This window comes from Mytilus californianus, unplaced genomic scaffold (assembly GCF_021869535.1).
Source record: "Mytilus californianus isolate M0D057914Y unplaced genomic scaffold, xbMytCali1.0.p SCAF_4, whole genome shotgun sequence".
Lineage (NCBI taxonomy): Eukaryota > Metazoa > Mollusca > Bivalvia > Mytilida > Mytilidae > Mytilus > Mytilus californianus.
Genome location: NW_026262690.1, coordinates 15184642 through 15200580, shown reverse-complemented (window position 1 = coordinate 15200580; position 15939 = coordinate 15184642). Strand labels below are relative to the sequence as shown.

General features: G+C 33.7%; 1 protein-coding gene across 1 annotated transcript in view; it reads left to right on the top strand.

Annotated features, from left to right (window-relative positions):
- The window catches only part of LOC127737543 (sucrase-isomaltase, intestinal-like), a 51673-nt gene that overhangs the window by 5040 nt on the left and 30694 nt on the right, over nt 1-15939 (top strand). Inside the window, exons 2-7 of the mRNA XM_052248372.1 lie at nt 2998-3214; nt 7544-7713; nt 8471-8639; nt 9220-9316; nt 14275-14393; nt 15602-15727. Coding sequence (XP_052104332.1) covers nt 2998-3214; nt 7544-7713; nt 8471-8639; nt 9220-9316; nt 14275-14393; nt 15602-15727 — 898 coding nt within the window. The remainder of the gene's footprint in view (nt 1-2997; nt 3215-7543; nt 7714-8470; nt 8640-9219; nt 9317-14274; nt 14394-15601; nt 15728-15939) is intronic.

Sequence of the window (15939 nt, the reverse complement as noted above, 5' to 3'; positions counted from 1 at the left end):
CAATCAGTACACAACCAATGAATTTAGTGTAAAGACGTCTTTAACAGTCAGCGAAAAACACGATCTTGTACAATGCAAAAATATAGGTATCGACATATTGTTGTACCGTAAATATGCATATGTGTATAACAATAATATTTAGTATGGTTTTAATTTACTGATAACAAATCCAATATTTATACCAATAAAAACAATGTTCAAAGACTCTAATTACAGTGATGAATTGGTAACCTTTTAGAATAAGTTTATTTGAAGGATTGATAATTTTACCCGGATTGTATCTAAATTTACGGGCTCGGTAAACAACATCACCGTAAAAATTAGTATGTGCTATTCCGTTTGAAATATCTCATTGTCTTGCTAGTACCTACAATACAAAAATGGGAAATATGTGAATTGAAAAGAACGTAATGACGTTGCGCACGATGTTGGTACGAATTCCATTTTGCTATAGATTAGCATGAAAATAAATACGTAGACTGGTAAGTTCGATAAAAATATGGTGATTTTTGGTTGAATTTATTACATTAGACTTGAAAATAAAGGAAAAAAGGAACCGAAATTTAAAATATCAAGAATTATAACACTTAATTATCCCATTTTTACGCAAAAACGTAATGTCCAACGTTACATTTTGTGTGCAAAAGATCGGAGTTCCGTTTCTTTCCTACAGTATTTTTTTTCTGGCCATCGTAAAACTTCACAAGAGTATTGCCATTGTTATTGTTATTCGCGTGTTAAAGCAAAATCAATATCACTGAAACCGTAAACCGGAAAATGTTATTTTTGAAAACGGTCTGAAAAATGTCCAAACATATGCAAGGTAAGCATATGTCGGGTTTGCGCATTTATACCGTGAAATTGGAAAAGCTAAGAGGAAAAATATTTATGATATTTTGAAAGTTTTTTTACTTTTCTCCTGGTTCATGATATTTTTTTGCCGGAAACCATGCGTATAGTTTCTATTGCAATGACTTCAAAAAGTATAGCCATCTTGTCCCAACGAAAAAAAAACGCTGTATTTTCTTTACAATTGAGGTTTTAACCGGCATTAAACTAACTTGGCGGTTAAAGTTATTTTCTTTTTCTTTTTAAACAATATAGTGTTTAACATTTTTTCGATAGGCAACAAGATGTTTATATCGTTTCAAAAAGTATAGCCGTTTTGTCCCAACGTTCGCAAAACGTAATTGATGTCATGCTCGGGTTTTTAATTTTATATCACAATTATTTGTTTCCAGTTTAATTCGAATGAAAATAAAAATATAAGTTATGATATAACCAATGTATGATAAAGGAAAAGTTTAAGTTTATTCAAGGAGCGTTGTCTATCTGCAAGTTTTAAATCATCAAAAGCAACATGCATATTTTTTTGTTAATAAAATAAAATAGAGAAAAACCATTGCTGGCTATTACAACAAAACAAAGGATATGAATAATGCCACAAAAATACGGAAATGAGAAAAACATGAATCCAAAATGCTTAGCTACCTAGAAATTTTGCGACAAAGAAAGCATCGGGAAATGATAAAATATAGAAAGGAAACGGAAACGGAAAGAAATGCAACAAAAGGAGTATGTATAAACATGCATTAAAAAAAGAAAATAAAATCAAAATCTAATTTATATTAAAAAGAAATATGTATAAATTTGGAAATTAATGTATGATTCATTAATGCGAACTGCTGCCAAAAGTAAAATGATCAATTATGGCCTGGAAAGACTGACAACTCCTATGAATGAATATTCATTAAAAAAATATGTGTACGACCACTTTGAGTTTTATTTGTTAAACTATGCATTTTCAGACAAACCGAAATCGGTTACCAAATTCACAACAGTAAAATGACCTCATCAATTATAAGCTTGAAACGTTCTTTGAAATCGTCGAAATCGCTTCATTATGCGGAACGTCGTGTAACGCTAAGTAGTATCAACATCGTGCGCAACGTCAATATTAACGTAACATTATGTTTGCCACATTTGTGTGACTAAGTTACTAAATGTGCAAATTGGAATGAATGTGTTTAACTTAACGCTATGTTAGCCACATTTCAGTAACCTTTCTTCAGGTACAAGTTCTCTCCTCCTAGTCCAACTAAACTATAGATTCTTGCACCCTTTAAGCCAACTTATGACATGCGTAAGACTCCACCTCGAACAACTAAAATGTTGATTCTTGTACCCTTTAATACTATTCAGAACGCATGTCCAATACCAATACAAAATCCCTTGTGTTGACTCTCTTCTATATACCGGCATTTGTCTGACTAAGTTGTTTAATATGTGAATTGATATAAGTACAAAACGTAATGATGGTCGCTATGTGTGTGACTAAGTTGTTCAATATGTAATTGAAATGAACGTGTGCCCGGTACGTAATGGTGTCTGCATGTGTGTGACTAAGTTGCTAAATATGTGAATTGATACGAGTAACGTTATGGTGGCCGCATGTGTGTGACTAAGTTGCTAAATATGTGAATTGATATGAGTACGTAACGTAATCATGTGGCTGCATGTGTGTGACTAAGTTGCTGAATATGTGATTTATAATGAACGTGTGTACGCAACGTATTGGTGGCCATATGTGTGTGACTAAGTTGCTTAATACGAATACGAATACTTTATTACACCAATCATCAACCAAAAGAGCATGTTTAAATATAAAGATTATAAATAGGCATAAGTAAAATAGAGAGACAATAATGACAATGCTTATGATAATATGAAGTTAATTATAGCAGTTGTTGAGGTAACGAAACTCTAATATCTACAAAACAAAAATGGGAAATATGTGAATTAAAAAGAACGTATTGTAACGTAACGTTATGTTTGCCACATTTGTGTGACTAAGTTAATAAATGTGTGATTTGAAATGAAAGTGTGTACGTAACGAAATGTTCTATCAAATTTTACAAAATACATGATCCGATATGAACATGTGTACGTAACGCAATGTTATAATTTATTCATCCGATGAATTTATTTTTGATCCAGTTGTGTCTGGCAGAGTCGCAACAGAAACGAGAAGACCCCAGCGTGTATATATAAGGACAGTGTCGGGTATGTATTAGACGGCAACGTAACAATAGGAGCGAATAAATGGACAGCAAGACTGAAGAAGACGGGAATAGATACAGTGTATGGTATGGATGTATACAACAATATCAACGTGCAAGTGGAAATGTTCAACGAAAATGCTCTCAGGATATATGTATGTGATACTATTATCCCGGTTTAAATAGTGTTTTTTACGCCTTATCTTGATAAACTTTGTAACTTTAAAAAAGAAGATGTGGTATGATTGCCAATGAGACAACTCTCCACAAGAGACCAAATAACACAGAAATTAACAACTATAGGTCACCGTACGGCCTTCAACAATGAGCAAAGCCCATATCGCACAGTCAGCTATAAAAGGCCCCGAAATGACAATGTAAAACAATTCAAACGAGAAAACTAACGGTCTAATTTATGTACAAAAAATGAACGAAAAACAAATATGTAACACATAAACAAACGACAACCACTGAATTACAGGCTCCTGACTTGGGACAGGCACATACATACAGAATGTGGCGGGGTTAAACATGTTAGCGGGATCCCAACCCTCCCCCTAACCTGGGACAGTGGTGTAAAAGTACAACATAAGAACGAACTATAAAAATCAGTTGAAAGAGGCTTAACTCATCTGATGGATAAAAATACAAATACTACAAATACAAGTGGACGTGGCCGGGTAATTGTACATCCAAACAACAAAAAGACACTAAGTACAGATCTGAGAGTACTCGCAGTTACTGACAGCTAGTTCAAAGCCACTAACAACTAATAAAAAAAATCATGCATCTAAGACTAAATTATCAATCCGTACACATCCAACATCCAATGGATTTAGTGTAAAGACGTTATAAACAGTCAGAGAAAAACATGACCTTGTGCAATGCCAAGATACAGGTATCGACAGATTGTAGATCCATGAATGTGTATATGTATATAACAATAATATTTAGTTTGCTTTTAATTTACTGATAACAAAATCAATATTAGTACCAATAAAAACAATTTTAATGATCTAATTACAGTGTTGAATTGGTAACCTTTTAGAATAAGTTTATTTAAAGGATCGATAAGTTTACCAGGATCGTTTCTAAATTTCCGAGCACGGTAAACAATATTGCCGTAAAAATGAGGATGTGCAATCCCGTTTGATATAAGTTTTCTACAGGTACAACCAAACTTCAAAACCAAATCTTTATATCTGTGGAAGAATTTAGTAAAGGTTTTAAGTAATTTGTGGTAACGAAATCCCTGTCTTAATAATTTACCAGTAATACATAGATTACGTTCGTTAAAATCAACAACGTCACAACAGACACGGGCATAGCGAACGAGTTGTGAAATATAAACACCGTAAGATGGTGCCAAAGGAACATCACCATCCAAAAAGGGAAAATTAACAATAGGGAACGAAAAATCGTCCCTTTTGTCGTAAATTTTAGTGTGGAGTTTCCCGTGTAAAACCGAAATATCTAAATCTAGGAAAGGACAGTTGTTACCGTTTAAATTTGATTTATTTAAAGTAAGTTCCTTTGGGTAAATTTCGGCAGTATATTGAGAAAATTCTTGATTATTTAACGAAAAAATATCATCAAGATAACGGTAAGTGTTGTTGAATTTATCAATTAAAAGAAATTTAGACGGGTCTTTACTGAGTTTGGTCATAAACTGTGATTCATAACAGTACAAAGTCTGCTATTAAAGGGGCGCAATTAGTGCCCATAGTAATACCTACAACCTGTCGATAAACATAAATATTATCAAGGAGAAAATTAACAGCTTCAATCATCTCATCACACCTGCAGTAAGTTTATCTAGCATATGTACCTTTCTCATTGGAGAAGAAGGCTTTAAATGAGTTGCAGCAAATATATTTGCATTCAGATTTACCAAACGACCATTTAATTAAATAATCAAATTTTTGTTTGATAAGATTGTGTGGAAGTGTAGTGTAAAGAGTAGAAAAGTCAAAACTGTCAACAGAATCAAAAGGACCCTCAAAATGTATGTATATTTGAATTGTATGTATATTTGAATGAAAGAAGGTTTAACGCATAACCCGTATTTTTTATTATACATATTTATAGCTCAAATATGTATTATATTGCGTGAAGGATTAAACAGGAGCTCGAGAATAACTTTCTTTTATGTACATTTTTCATTTCCTATCGTTAATTATCCATTTTTAGATGGTGGCGTTCCCTTGTCACCATCTTATGGTGTTTATATATCTCAACTTGTACGATTCGCTCGTGTATGTAACAACGTATTAGATTTTAGCGAGAGAAATTTATGTATTACTGAAAAATTATTACACCAGGGTTTTCGATATCATAAACTAGTCAAAACATTTACTAAATTTTATCATCGGTATAAGGACGTCATTCGTAAATATAACTCAACATGCAGACATCTTATACGTTCGGGTATTTCACATCCAATCTTTTATGGTAATATTCTTTACAAAGCACAAAAATGTCAGTATTCACCTAAAAAGCTAACAAAACCTTTAAACAGACTTATTAAGAAGGGATATAGTTACGAGTCATTACAGATTGCATATTTTGGCTTTAAGATTGATTCACTTATAGGGTCTTTGCATCGGAATTAAACATATTTATTCTAAAACCAGTTGTTGGCATGACACGGGTTATGTTCTTCTCATATATGTTATGATGGTATAATACTAAACCCATAACAGGAGGGATTGTGCCTGATATTCATATGATGAAGACATAATCTTTCAATCAGTTTAATTGAGGTCTGGAGCTGGCATGTCAGTAACTGCTAGTAGTCTGTTGTTATTTATGTATTATTGTCATTTTGTTTACTAGTATTTTCTAGTATAGGGGGAGGGTTGAGATCTCACAAAACATGTTTAACCCCGCCGCATTTTTGCGCCTGTCCCAAGTCAGGAGCCTCTGGCCTTTGTTAGTCTTGTATCATTTTTAATTTTAGTTTCTTGTGTATAATTTGGAGTTTAGTGTGACGTCCATTATCACTGAACTAGTATACATATTTGTTTAGGGGCCAGCTGAAGGACGCCTCCGGGTGCGGGAGTTTCTCGCTGTATTGAAGACCCATTGGTGGCCTTCGGCTGTTGTCTGCTCTATGGTCGGGTTGTTGTCTCTTTGACACATTCCCCATTTCCATTCTCAATTTTACATCTATTTTTATGTATACAAATTGAAACGGCGAATTACCAATAAAAAATTCCATAAAAAGATGACTTTTGACTTGCATGGGTAGGAAAATTCAGCATTTTGGTGTTGTAGTCTCTGCCTTTGGCAATAAACAACACTATCAGAACTCGCCGCATGTAAATTTTACCACATTTATATGACCCCGCCGTAGGCAACGGAGGCATTAAGTGTTACCCTTGACAGTCCGTCCGTCCGTCCTTCCTTCCGTCTGTCCGTCTTTCCGTCAGTCCCATTTTCGTTTCCGCACTCTTAACTTAAGTTTTTCTCAACCAAATATTATGAAACTCATACACAATGCTAAGAACTAAAACTCACAGCCCTTTTTTAACTTGGAAAATTGCAATTTTTTTCCTTCCGCACTATTACTTAAGTTTGCCTCATTCTAGTTTTATGGAACTCATACACAAATCTAAGAACCACAACACGCAGACAGAGTTAAAATTTCTGCAGTGTGTCATTTATAACTTGGAAAATTGCAAATTTTTCAGTTTCCGCACTCTAACTTAAGTTTGTCTCATCCAAATTTTCTGAAACTGATACACAATGCTAAGAACCACAACACACAGACAGAGTTCGAATTAAGGCAGTGAGTCATTTACTGTTGTAGAGTTATGCCCCTTTTTAACTTGGAAAATAGCAAAGCTTAAGCCGGGGCATTCGTGTCCTCAGACACATTCTTCTTTTATTTATAAAAGTCCATGATTCAATACGTCAGTGAAACAGCAACACCACGACACAAACTATAAAAGACACCTAGAGGTCAACAGATGACAGTTTATATTATGCTTTTTTCAAAAATATGATAAAGAGTATAGGTAACTTTTTCAAGCTAAAAGTTGTGTAAAAATATTTTGCATTTGTAAAACCAGTAATTATGACAAAACATACATTTTTCTTTATCTAAAAGGCAAGTCTTACAAATAAGTTGCATTTCCTTCTCAAAATTTGCATATTCATTAAAGCCTGTTTTCTGATAGTTTACTATCCAAGATGTCTGGATTGTCGTCCCCTTTCTACCTATTTTCTTCACTGATGGTCAATTCATACGTTAAAAAGCGAAACTAACTAATCCCTTAAAATATAAGGCGCATTTGTTCATTAAAAGTATAAGTGAAACATCTTTATAAACAAGTCCATTAACCCAAACAGAAAAAATAAAATGAATGACTTTGTCTAAACTTTACTGCGTAATAAAATTTTATTATTATATAAAGCTAGTTGTTAAATATTACTTTAAAGTTTTCATATTAAACTCCTGCAAGTGGATTATATGTTTTTAGATGTACCCAGAGCAGTCTATGAAGGCTTGGGAAATACCAGATGAAGCCCTGGCAATGGACATTCCAGGAAAAACCTCCATAGACAAGTTATACAATGTTTCTTTTACTACAGAACCAGTATTCGGTGTTGTTGTCGAGAGAATTACAAATTCTACAGTAAAAACAAAAATGTGAGTTCTTAAAACAAAGACATGACATTTCACCAAGGTAAAACGCCAATTCATTTAACATTAGAAACGTACAATTGTGAAAAGTGAGAATGTGATTTAAAAAAAACAGAGACTATCAAAGACCTGCAATCTTTACAACAAAAACAGAGCCTATCAAAGACCTGCAATCTATACAACAAAAACAGAGACTATCAATGACCTGCAATCTATACAACAAAAAACAGAGACTATCAAAGACCTGCAATCTATACAACAAAAACAGAGACTATCAAAGACCTGCAATCTATACAACAAAAAACAGAGACTATCAATGACCTGCAATCTATTCAACAAAAACAGAGACTATCAAAGACCTGCAATCTATTCAACAAAAAACAGAGACTATCAATGACCTGCAATCTATACAACCAAAACCGAGACTATCAATGACCTGCAATCTATACAACAAAACAGAGACTATCAAATACATGCAATCTATACAACAAAAACAGAGACTATCAAATACATGCAATTTATTCAACAAAAACAGAGACTATCAAAGACCTGCAATCTATTCAACAAAAACAGAGACTATAAATGACCTGCAATCTATTCAACAAAAAACAGAGACTATCAATGACGAACTCCTCCATAAAGTATGTTTTAAAGTGTGAATCATATAAAACTAAAACACATCGTCGAATCCTCTCAATTTTCAGCTGAAGCCGCCACAAAAAAAGACTGTCTCGTATTAGATTTTAAACATTCTTTACTACAGAATAGACACGACAGTGACAGGTACAATATTTTCCCGCCAATTCATGCAGTTGACCACCAGATTGTCGTCAGGACATGTTTATGGTTTTGGAGAACACAATCACAGAAGATTTAAACATGATATGGACTGGAAAACATGGCCGATCTTTACAAGAGATGTAGCACCTGTGGTAACTTGAATAATTTATCCACATAACGATGAATATGTGTACAAATGGTTTAATATTCCTCAATATGTTTTGTGTCACTACATTTACTAATTTAATGTGTGTGCACAGACAATTTGTTCATATGTATCTAAGGTTAATTGCACGATTTCATGTGAGCATACATAAGAATTTCACTTGAATTGTGTCACATGAAATTTAGATATTTTTTTCTAATTTAACATAATTTTACGAAAAATTTACGTGATAAATAAATGAACTCTTATGTAAAGCCAACTTTTACAGTGCATTTTAAAAATTAAAAAAAAGCAATTGAAAAGTGCTTTATTGTCTAATTGAAGAGAACTCCACAGGAAATTTTGTTAGTATTGGGTATATGCTAATTTTAAATTAAAGTTTGAATGATGTTGCTTAACTTCTATAAACAAAAGAGAATAATGCCAAACTGTAACAATAATATATTAAGTAAAGGGAAAAAAAGAACTGTTCAATCCACCTCAGCTGTTATTTGTCAAAAATTTTAAAAGATATTATTCAGATAACAATTTAAAGTTGTTTGAAATATTTTATTTATTATTTGAAGGACGAATGGAATCTATATGGAGCACATCCGGTCTATCTTAATCTTGAAGAAGATGGAAAGGCCAATATGGTTTTCCTGAAGAATAGTCATGCTATGGGTAAGTTAAGTGATGTTTGTGTGACGTATATATCAATAGGAAGGCCAATGTGGTATCTGCAGAAGAACAGTCATGCTATGGGTAAGTTAAGTGATGTTTGTGTGACGTATATATCAATAGGAAGGCCAATGTGGTATCTGCAGAAGAACAGTCATGCTATGGGTAAGTTAAGTGATGTTTGTTTGACGTATATATCAATAGGAAGGCCAATATAGTATCTACTGAAGGAAAGACTTGCCATGGGTAAAGTGAGTTACGATTGTGTGACATATATATCAATAGGAAGGCCAATGTGGTATCTGCTGAAGGAAAGACTTGCCATGGGTAAGGTGAGTTACAATTGTGTGACGTATATATCAATAGGAAGGCCAATGTGGTATCTGCTGAAGAACAGACATGCCATGGGTAAGTTGAATTACGATTGTGTGACGTATATATTAATAGGAAGGTCAATGTGGTATCTGCAGAAGAACAGACATGCCATGGGTAAGTTGAGTTACGATTGTGTGACGTATATATCAATAGGAAGGCCAATGCGGTATCTGCTGAAGAACAGACATGACATGGGTAAGTTGAGTTACGATTGTGTGACGTATATATCAATAGGAAGGCCAATGTGGTATCTGCTGAAGAACAGACATGCCATGGGTAAGTTGAGTTACGATTGTGTGACGTATATATCAATAGGAAGGCCAATGCGGTATCTGCTGAAGAACAGATTTGCCATGGGTAAGTTGAGTTACGATTGTGTGACGTATATATCTATAGGAAGGCCAATGTAGTATCTGCAGAAGAACAGACATGCCATGGGTAAGTTGAGTTACGATTGTGTGACGTATATATCAATAGGAAGGCCAATGTAGTATCTGCAGAAGAACAGACATGCCATGGGTAAGTTGAGTTACGATTGTTTGACATATATATCTATAGGAAGACCAATGTGGTATCTGCTGAAGAACAGACATGCCATGGGTAAGTTGAGTTACGATTGTGTGACGTATATATCAATAGGAAGGCCAATGTGGTATCTGCAGAATAACAGTCATGCTATGTGTAAGTTAAGTGATGTTTGTGTGACGTATATATCAATAGGAAGGCCAATGTGGTATCTGCAGAAGAACAGTCATGCTATGGGTAAGTTAAGTGATGTTTGTGTGACGTATATATCAATAGAAAGGCCAATGTGGTATCTGCAGAAGAACAGTCATGCTATGGGTAAGTTAAGTGATGTTTGTGTGACGTATATATCAATAGGAAGGCCAATGTGGTATCTGCAGAAGAACAGTCATGCTATGGGTAAGTTAAGTTATGTTTGTGTGACGTATATATCAATAGGAAGGCCAGTGTGGTATCTGCAGAAGAACAGTCATGCTATGGGTAAGTTAAGTGATGTTTGTGTGACGTATATATCATTAGGAAGGCCAATGTGGTATCTGCAGAAGAACAGACATGCCATGGGTAAGTTGAGTTACGATTGTGTGACGTATATATCAATAGGAAGGCCAATGTGGTATCTGCAGAAGAACAGTCATGCTATGGGTAAGTTAAGTGATGTTTGTGTGACGTATATATCAATAGGAAGGCCAATATGATATTTGATGAAAACAGCCTAGTATATGATATGGAATGCTTAAATATTGAGGATGACTTGCAAAGTATAGAGTTCCTATAGGCTGGTACCTAAACATAATTTCAAAACAAGTATAAATGAGTGCAATGAAAAGGTAGTGTTTACCATCTTTCTCTGAAACTGAAAGTATTTTAAAATTTATTACTTGTTTATTGTTTTTTGTTTAAATGTATTTCATTTACTATTACGTATAACAAAAAGGATCAGACACAAGTTATTACAACTTAGATGGTTTTCTCTTAAATATAACTAGTTATACTGAATATAAAGGCTTGCAACAACAACATTAAACAATTATTTTGTACAATAGTGCCAGAAAAGGTACAATATTTCCCCCCAAAATAACAATCCTATACGTCATCATGATTTTTCAACAATATACTTAACTATAAAAAGAAAGAAAGATAGTTAAAATTCAAGGCGTTCACTTTCTTTCGAATATAAAAGTTATTAGCTGAGAACTAGTCTCTATGACAAAAAAAAAAAAGATCTCTTAACTTTTCCAACTGTTAATTTTCAACTTTTATCCAGTACCATTTTAGCAGCACCTGCATCTTCCAAGTGCTACTGTATTCAAGAGAGTTTCCTAATTGGATATTCTTGGTAGAGGTTTGCTGCTTACAACGAAGCCGTTGAACCAAATGTTCTTAATGCTAAGGATATAGTCATCTCTTGGAAAGTTTTATGGACAATGATTATGTTTACGGGAATACGATATATTTTACAGATACCCACAATGCACTAGTTATATTTGATGTAGCCACTGTTCCGCGACCACTTCCTTGTTTCGTTATTTCAATGTTAATTATTGTACATCCCTATTGGGCGTCTTGATTTTTGTATTCATACATGTATGAAGCAGAGTTCATACAAAACATTCTCAAAGACAAAAGAAAAAGCATCCTGTCAAGTTCTTTAGTTTCACTTTCATACTTATTGTTAATGTTCTTTCAATTATTTAGCCCAGTGAACTTAATATCATGCATGAATACTACCGGAACTAAAAGGTCTACTTCGTATCTAGATATTTTTTCTTAAAATTGATATAAATGGACTACTTCAAAAGTGTGATCTATGACAGATGTGAGGATTTCAGTTTTCGTATTGTCAACTTCTCAGTAGTAACATACTCTCTGCCCAATCGTATGAGATTTACATATTTCAATTGATACGGAAGGCGTATCTATGTTATCAATATATGGACTTCATTAACAGGGGTATGCTCCTCACGAAAAACTGCTCCAGCAGGGTTATGAAGAAGAAAACTTTAAATATAGACCACACAAGTTTTACGGACGCATCACGGATTGGTTGAACGATATAATATGTTTTGCCAAACATATATAGTTTATACCACTCTGTTCTATGTGTCTCAACCAACGAGAGAAATATTTCTTTGTGTTAGATCTCAAGGCACCAGAAGTGGCGACGCGGCATCGGTCTCGCTCCGCTTAGAGTTCGTGTGTTCAAAGGTGTAAGTTCGACAAGGCCCTAATATGGTCGTCTTTTTAGGTTTTATTCCAAATTAGTATATTCAATGGCTATTATAACACTGAGTTATAATTAAAACAATGACTACATAGAAAATATGTCTATTTTCTAATGTTTTTTATGACGTCACAGATTTTCCACAAAATTCAATGATAACAGGCTATTTTCATCGGTTTTCGGGTATATCTTGCAACATTATGTTTGTTACAATAAATTACATGATTGACTTGAATATTTAGTTTGTCGAACTCTACCCTCAATGTTTTCTAGGACTAAACTTGAACCTGATGTTCAGTGGTTGTCGTTTGTTGATGTGGTTCATAAGTGTTTCTCGTTTCTCGTTTTTATATAGATTATTCCGTTGGTTTCCCTGTTTGAATGGTTTTACACTAGTCATTTTTGGGGCCCTTTATAGCTTGCTGTTCGGTGTGAGCCAAGGCTCCGTGTTGAAGGCCGTGCTTTGATCTATAATGGTTTACTTTTACAAATTGTGACTTGGATGGAGGGTTGTCTCATTGGCACTCATACCACATCTTCTTATATCTACTTAATCCAGAAGACTTAAATTTCACCAAAATCCCTATCGGGGTGTAATGTAAATAGATATAGAAAGATGTGGTATGAGTGCCAATGAGACAACTCTCCATCCAAGTTACAATTTATAAAAGTAAACCATTATAGGTCAAGGTACGGCCTTCAACACGGAGCATTGGCTCACACCGAACAGCAAGCTATAAAGGGCCCCAAAAAATTACTAGTGTAAAACCATTCAAACGGAAAAACCAATGGTCTAATCTATATAAAAACGAGAAACGAGAAACACGTATGAACTACATAAACAGACGACAACTACTGTAATCAGATTCCTGACTTAGGACAGGTGCAAACATTTGCAGCGGGATTAAACGTTTTAATGGTACCAAACCTTCTCCCTACTCTGAAACAATAGTATAACATCACAACATACAAAAACACACTATAAAATATCAATTGGAAGGCTCAACTCAATCAAAAAACGTAAGTAACACACAAATGAACGAAAAAGTTTGACCTGTGACACCTGAATGCAAATACACAGTTAATAAAAAATTACAAGGGATAAATAATTAAAGTCAAAAGTAAATAAACAGGTTTAAACAAAGTTAAAGTATGATATCACTGTGAAATTTCAAACAATCTATAGAAAATCATCACTTTTGAAGAAACCTGCGTCATATTATACACAGGTAAATGAAAATAATTTTGTTGTTAAGTATACTTCTTCTTCTGTGTGTATAAAATCTTCCGTTTAGGAATACCAAGAAATTTCTTTAATATCAATAAAACTAATCTAACACTTGGTACATATGGGATGAATATCAACAATAAAAATATATAATTAGTGCTAGATAAAACTTCCTGTACAGGTCCAAGAACAGCATCTAAGGAAAAATGAAATAATTTTGATGTTCATAGTACGAAGAAGTGAAAATTTGTAGTAATTAAATACCAAATAATCAAAGCTGGTATATAGACAAGATCTATGTTAACATTTAATAACAAAAAAGCATTACAAATAGTATCAACAGGTCAAATTAAAGTCAACGTTGCATTATAAAAGTATGACTTAATTCGTTCTAACTTCTATAACACTTTCCGATGTGTTTATTCATCAACATGAAACACTTTTCATCTTGAAATAATGGACTTGATAAGGCTCTAAGTGCATTTTTATGTACCTCTTAGAAAATGTTCGCTTGTAAATCTTAAAAGTAAGATAGAAATAAAGTCGAAGGGCTAAGTGTAAGTGGACTATGAAGACTGGTTACTGTTGCATACTAGCTTTTATATGTTTCAGATGTTGTTTTGCAACCTGAACCTTTTCCTGCCATAACTTGGAAAGTAATTGGTGGTGTACTCGATTTCTACGTATTTCTGGGACCATCTCCACACGAAGCAGTTCAGCAATACATATCTGTAATACAAATTTTCTTCATAGAAATAACTTCGTGATTGAAATATATAATGAAAGAGTCTACTTGTAATCATTTATGAAAGAACTGGTTATTTCTTGGAATTCAAACTACATCTATGTCTTTTTAGAAGCAATGCAATGAAAACTCTTAAATTGTTTGGAAATTCAAAATGATTAATTTTTTGTGCTTTGCCAAATGTTGTTCTCACTATGCTGTTTCTACAAATATAACACTAAGCTGGTTTTCGAGTTATAGTTTGTGTACATGAGGGTAACAGTGGCGGATCCAGAAATTTTCATAAGAGGGGTCCCATTGACTGCCTAAGAGGGGGCCCGCTCCAGTCATGCTTTAGTGATTTCCTATATAATCAACCAAATCTTTCCCACAAAAGGGCCCCCCCCTCCCCTAAATCTGCCTCTGGGTAAGACAGAGAAAAACTCTGAGGAGAAAGGCACTATTATGTGACTAGAAAGAAAAGTAATTGATAGAATTTTGAAAAAAAACATATACAAGGAGATAGCTCTTAATAAATACCTTTAAAAAATAAATCGAACAATTTTTACCATTTTCTTGTCACATAACAAAAAAGATTGAATCACTGTACAGTCTTAAACGACAATTGAAAGTTATTTGTCTTTTTATGCTGGACACTAGACTTTTAAACTGATAGGTCTTAGGAAAACCCTTATTATTATCTTACTGGACACTAGATTTTATACTGAATGGGCCTTAGGAAAACCATAAATACCTCCTTATTGGACACCAGACTTTTATACATACATATAACAGGCCGCCACCATAATACTGAATATTATAAGAACTTTAATAGTAAAAAGGCTATTGATAAACCCTTAATGCCACATTACTGCACATTATAATATTATATTGAACAGACTATTAGGCAAACCTTTAATCCATTTCTTTCTTCACTTGTATATTGAAAAGGCTATAGGCAAACCATTAAATCCACCTTACTGGACACTAGACTTTTATATTGAGAAGGCTTTAGATAAACCCTTAATGCCACTTTTTTTAAACTTGTATATTGAGTAGACTATAGATAAACCCTTAATGCCACTTTATTTTATACTTGTATATTGAGTAGGCTATAGATAAACCCTTAATGCCACTTTATTTTATACTTGTATATTGAGTAGGCTATAGATAAATCCTTAATGCCACTTTATTTTATACTTGTATATTACCTAGGCTATAGGGAAACCATTAATGCCACCTTACTGGTCATTAGGATTCCACCTGTGTAAATGGGGATATGAAAATTTGACTGTTGTACAAGATGTAGTAGAAAGAAACAGAATGGCAGAAATATCGCAGGTACGACATACTATGTAAAACTTTTAAAAAATGATTGATAAACTGTTTTGCATCTTGTAAGAAGTACATGGAGATGTATGGATGATATGAGAACGAGGAGATCTAACAATTTTACTCAGTCAACAGAGTTATGGCCAACGCAGCTATCTGTAATATAATGTCACAAAGAGAAGTATTGATAATGACAAATTTTCTAATTATGCTGATTACTA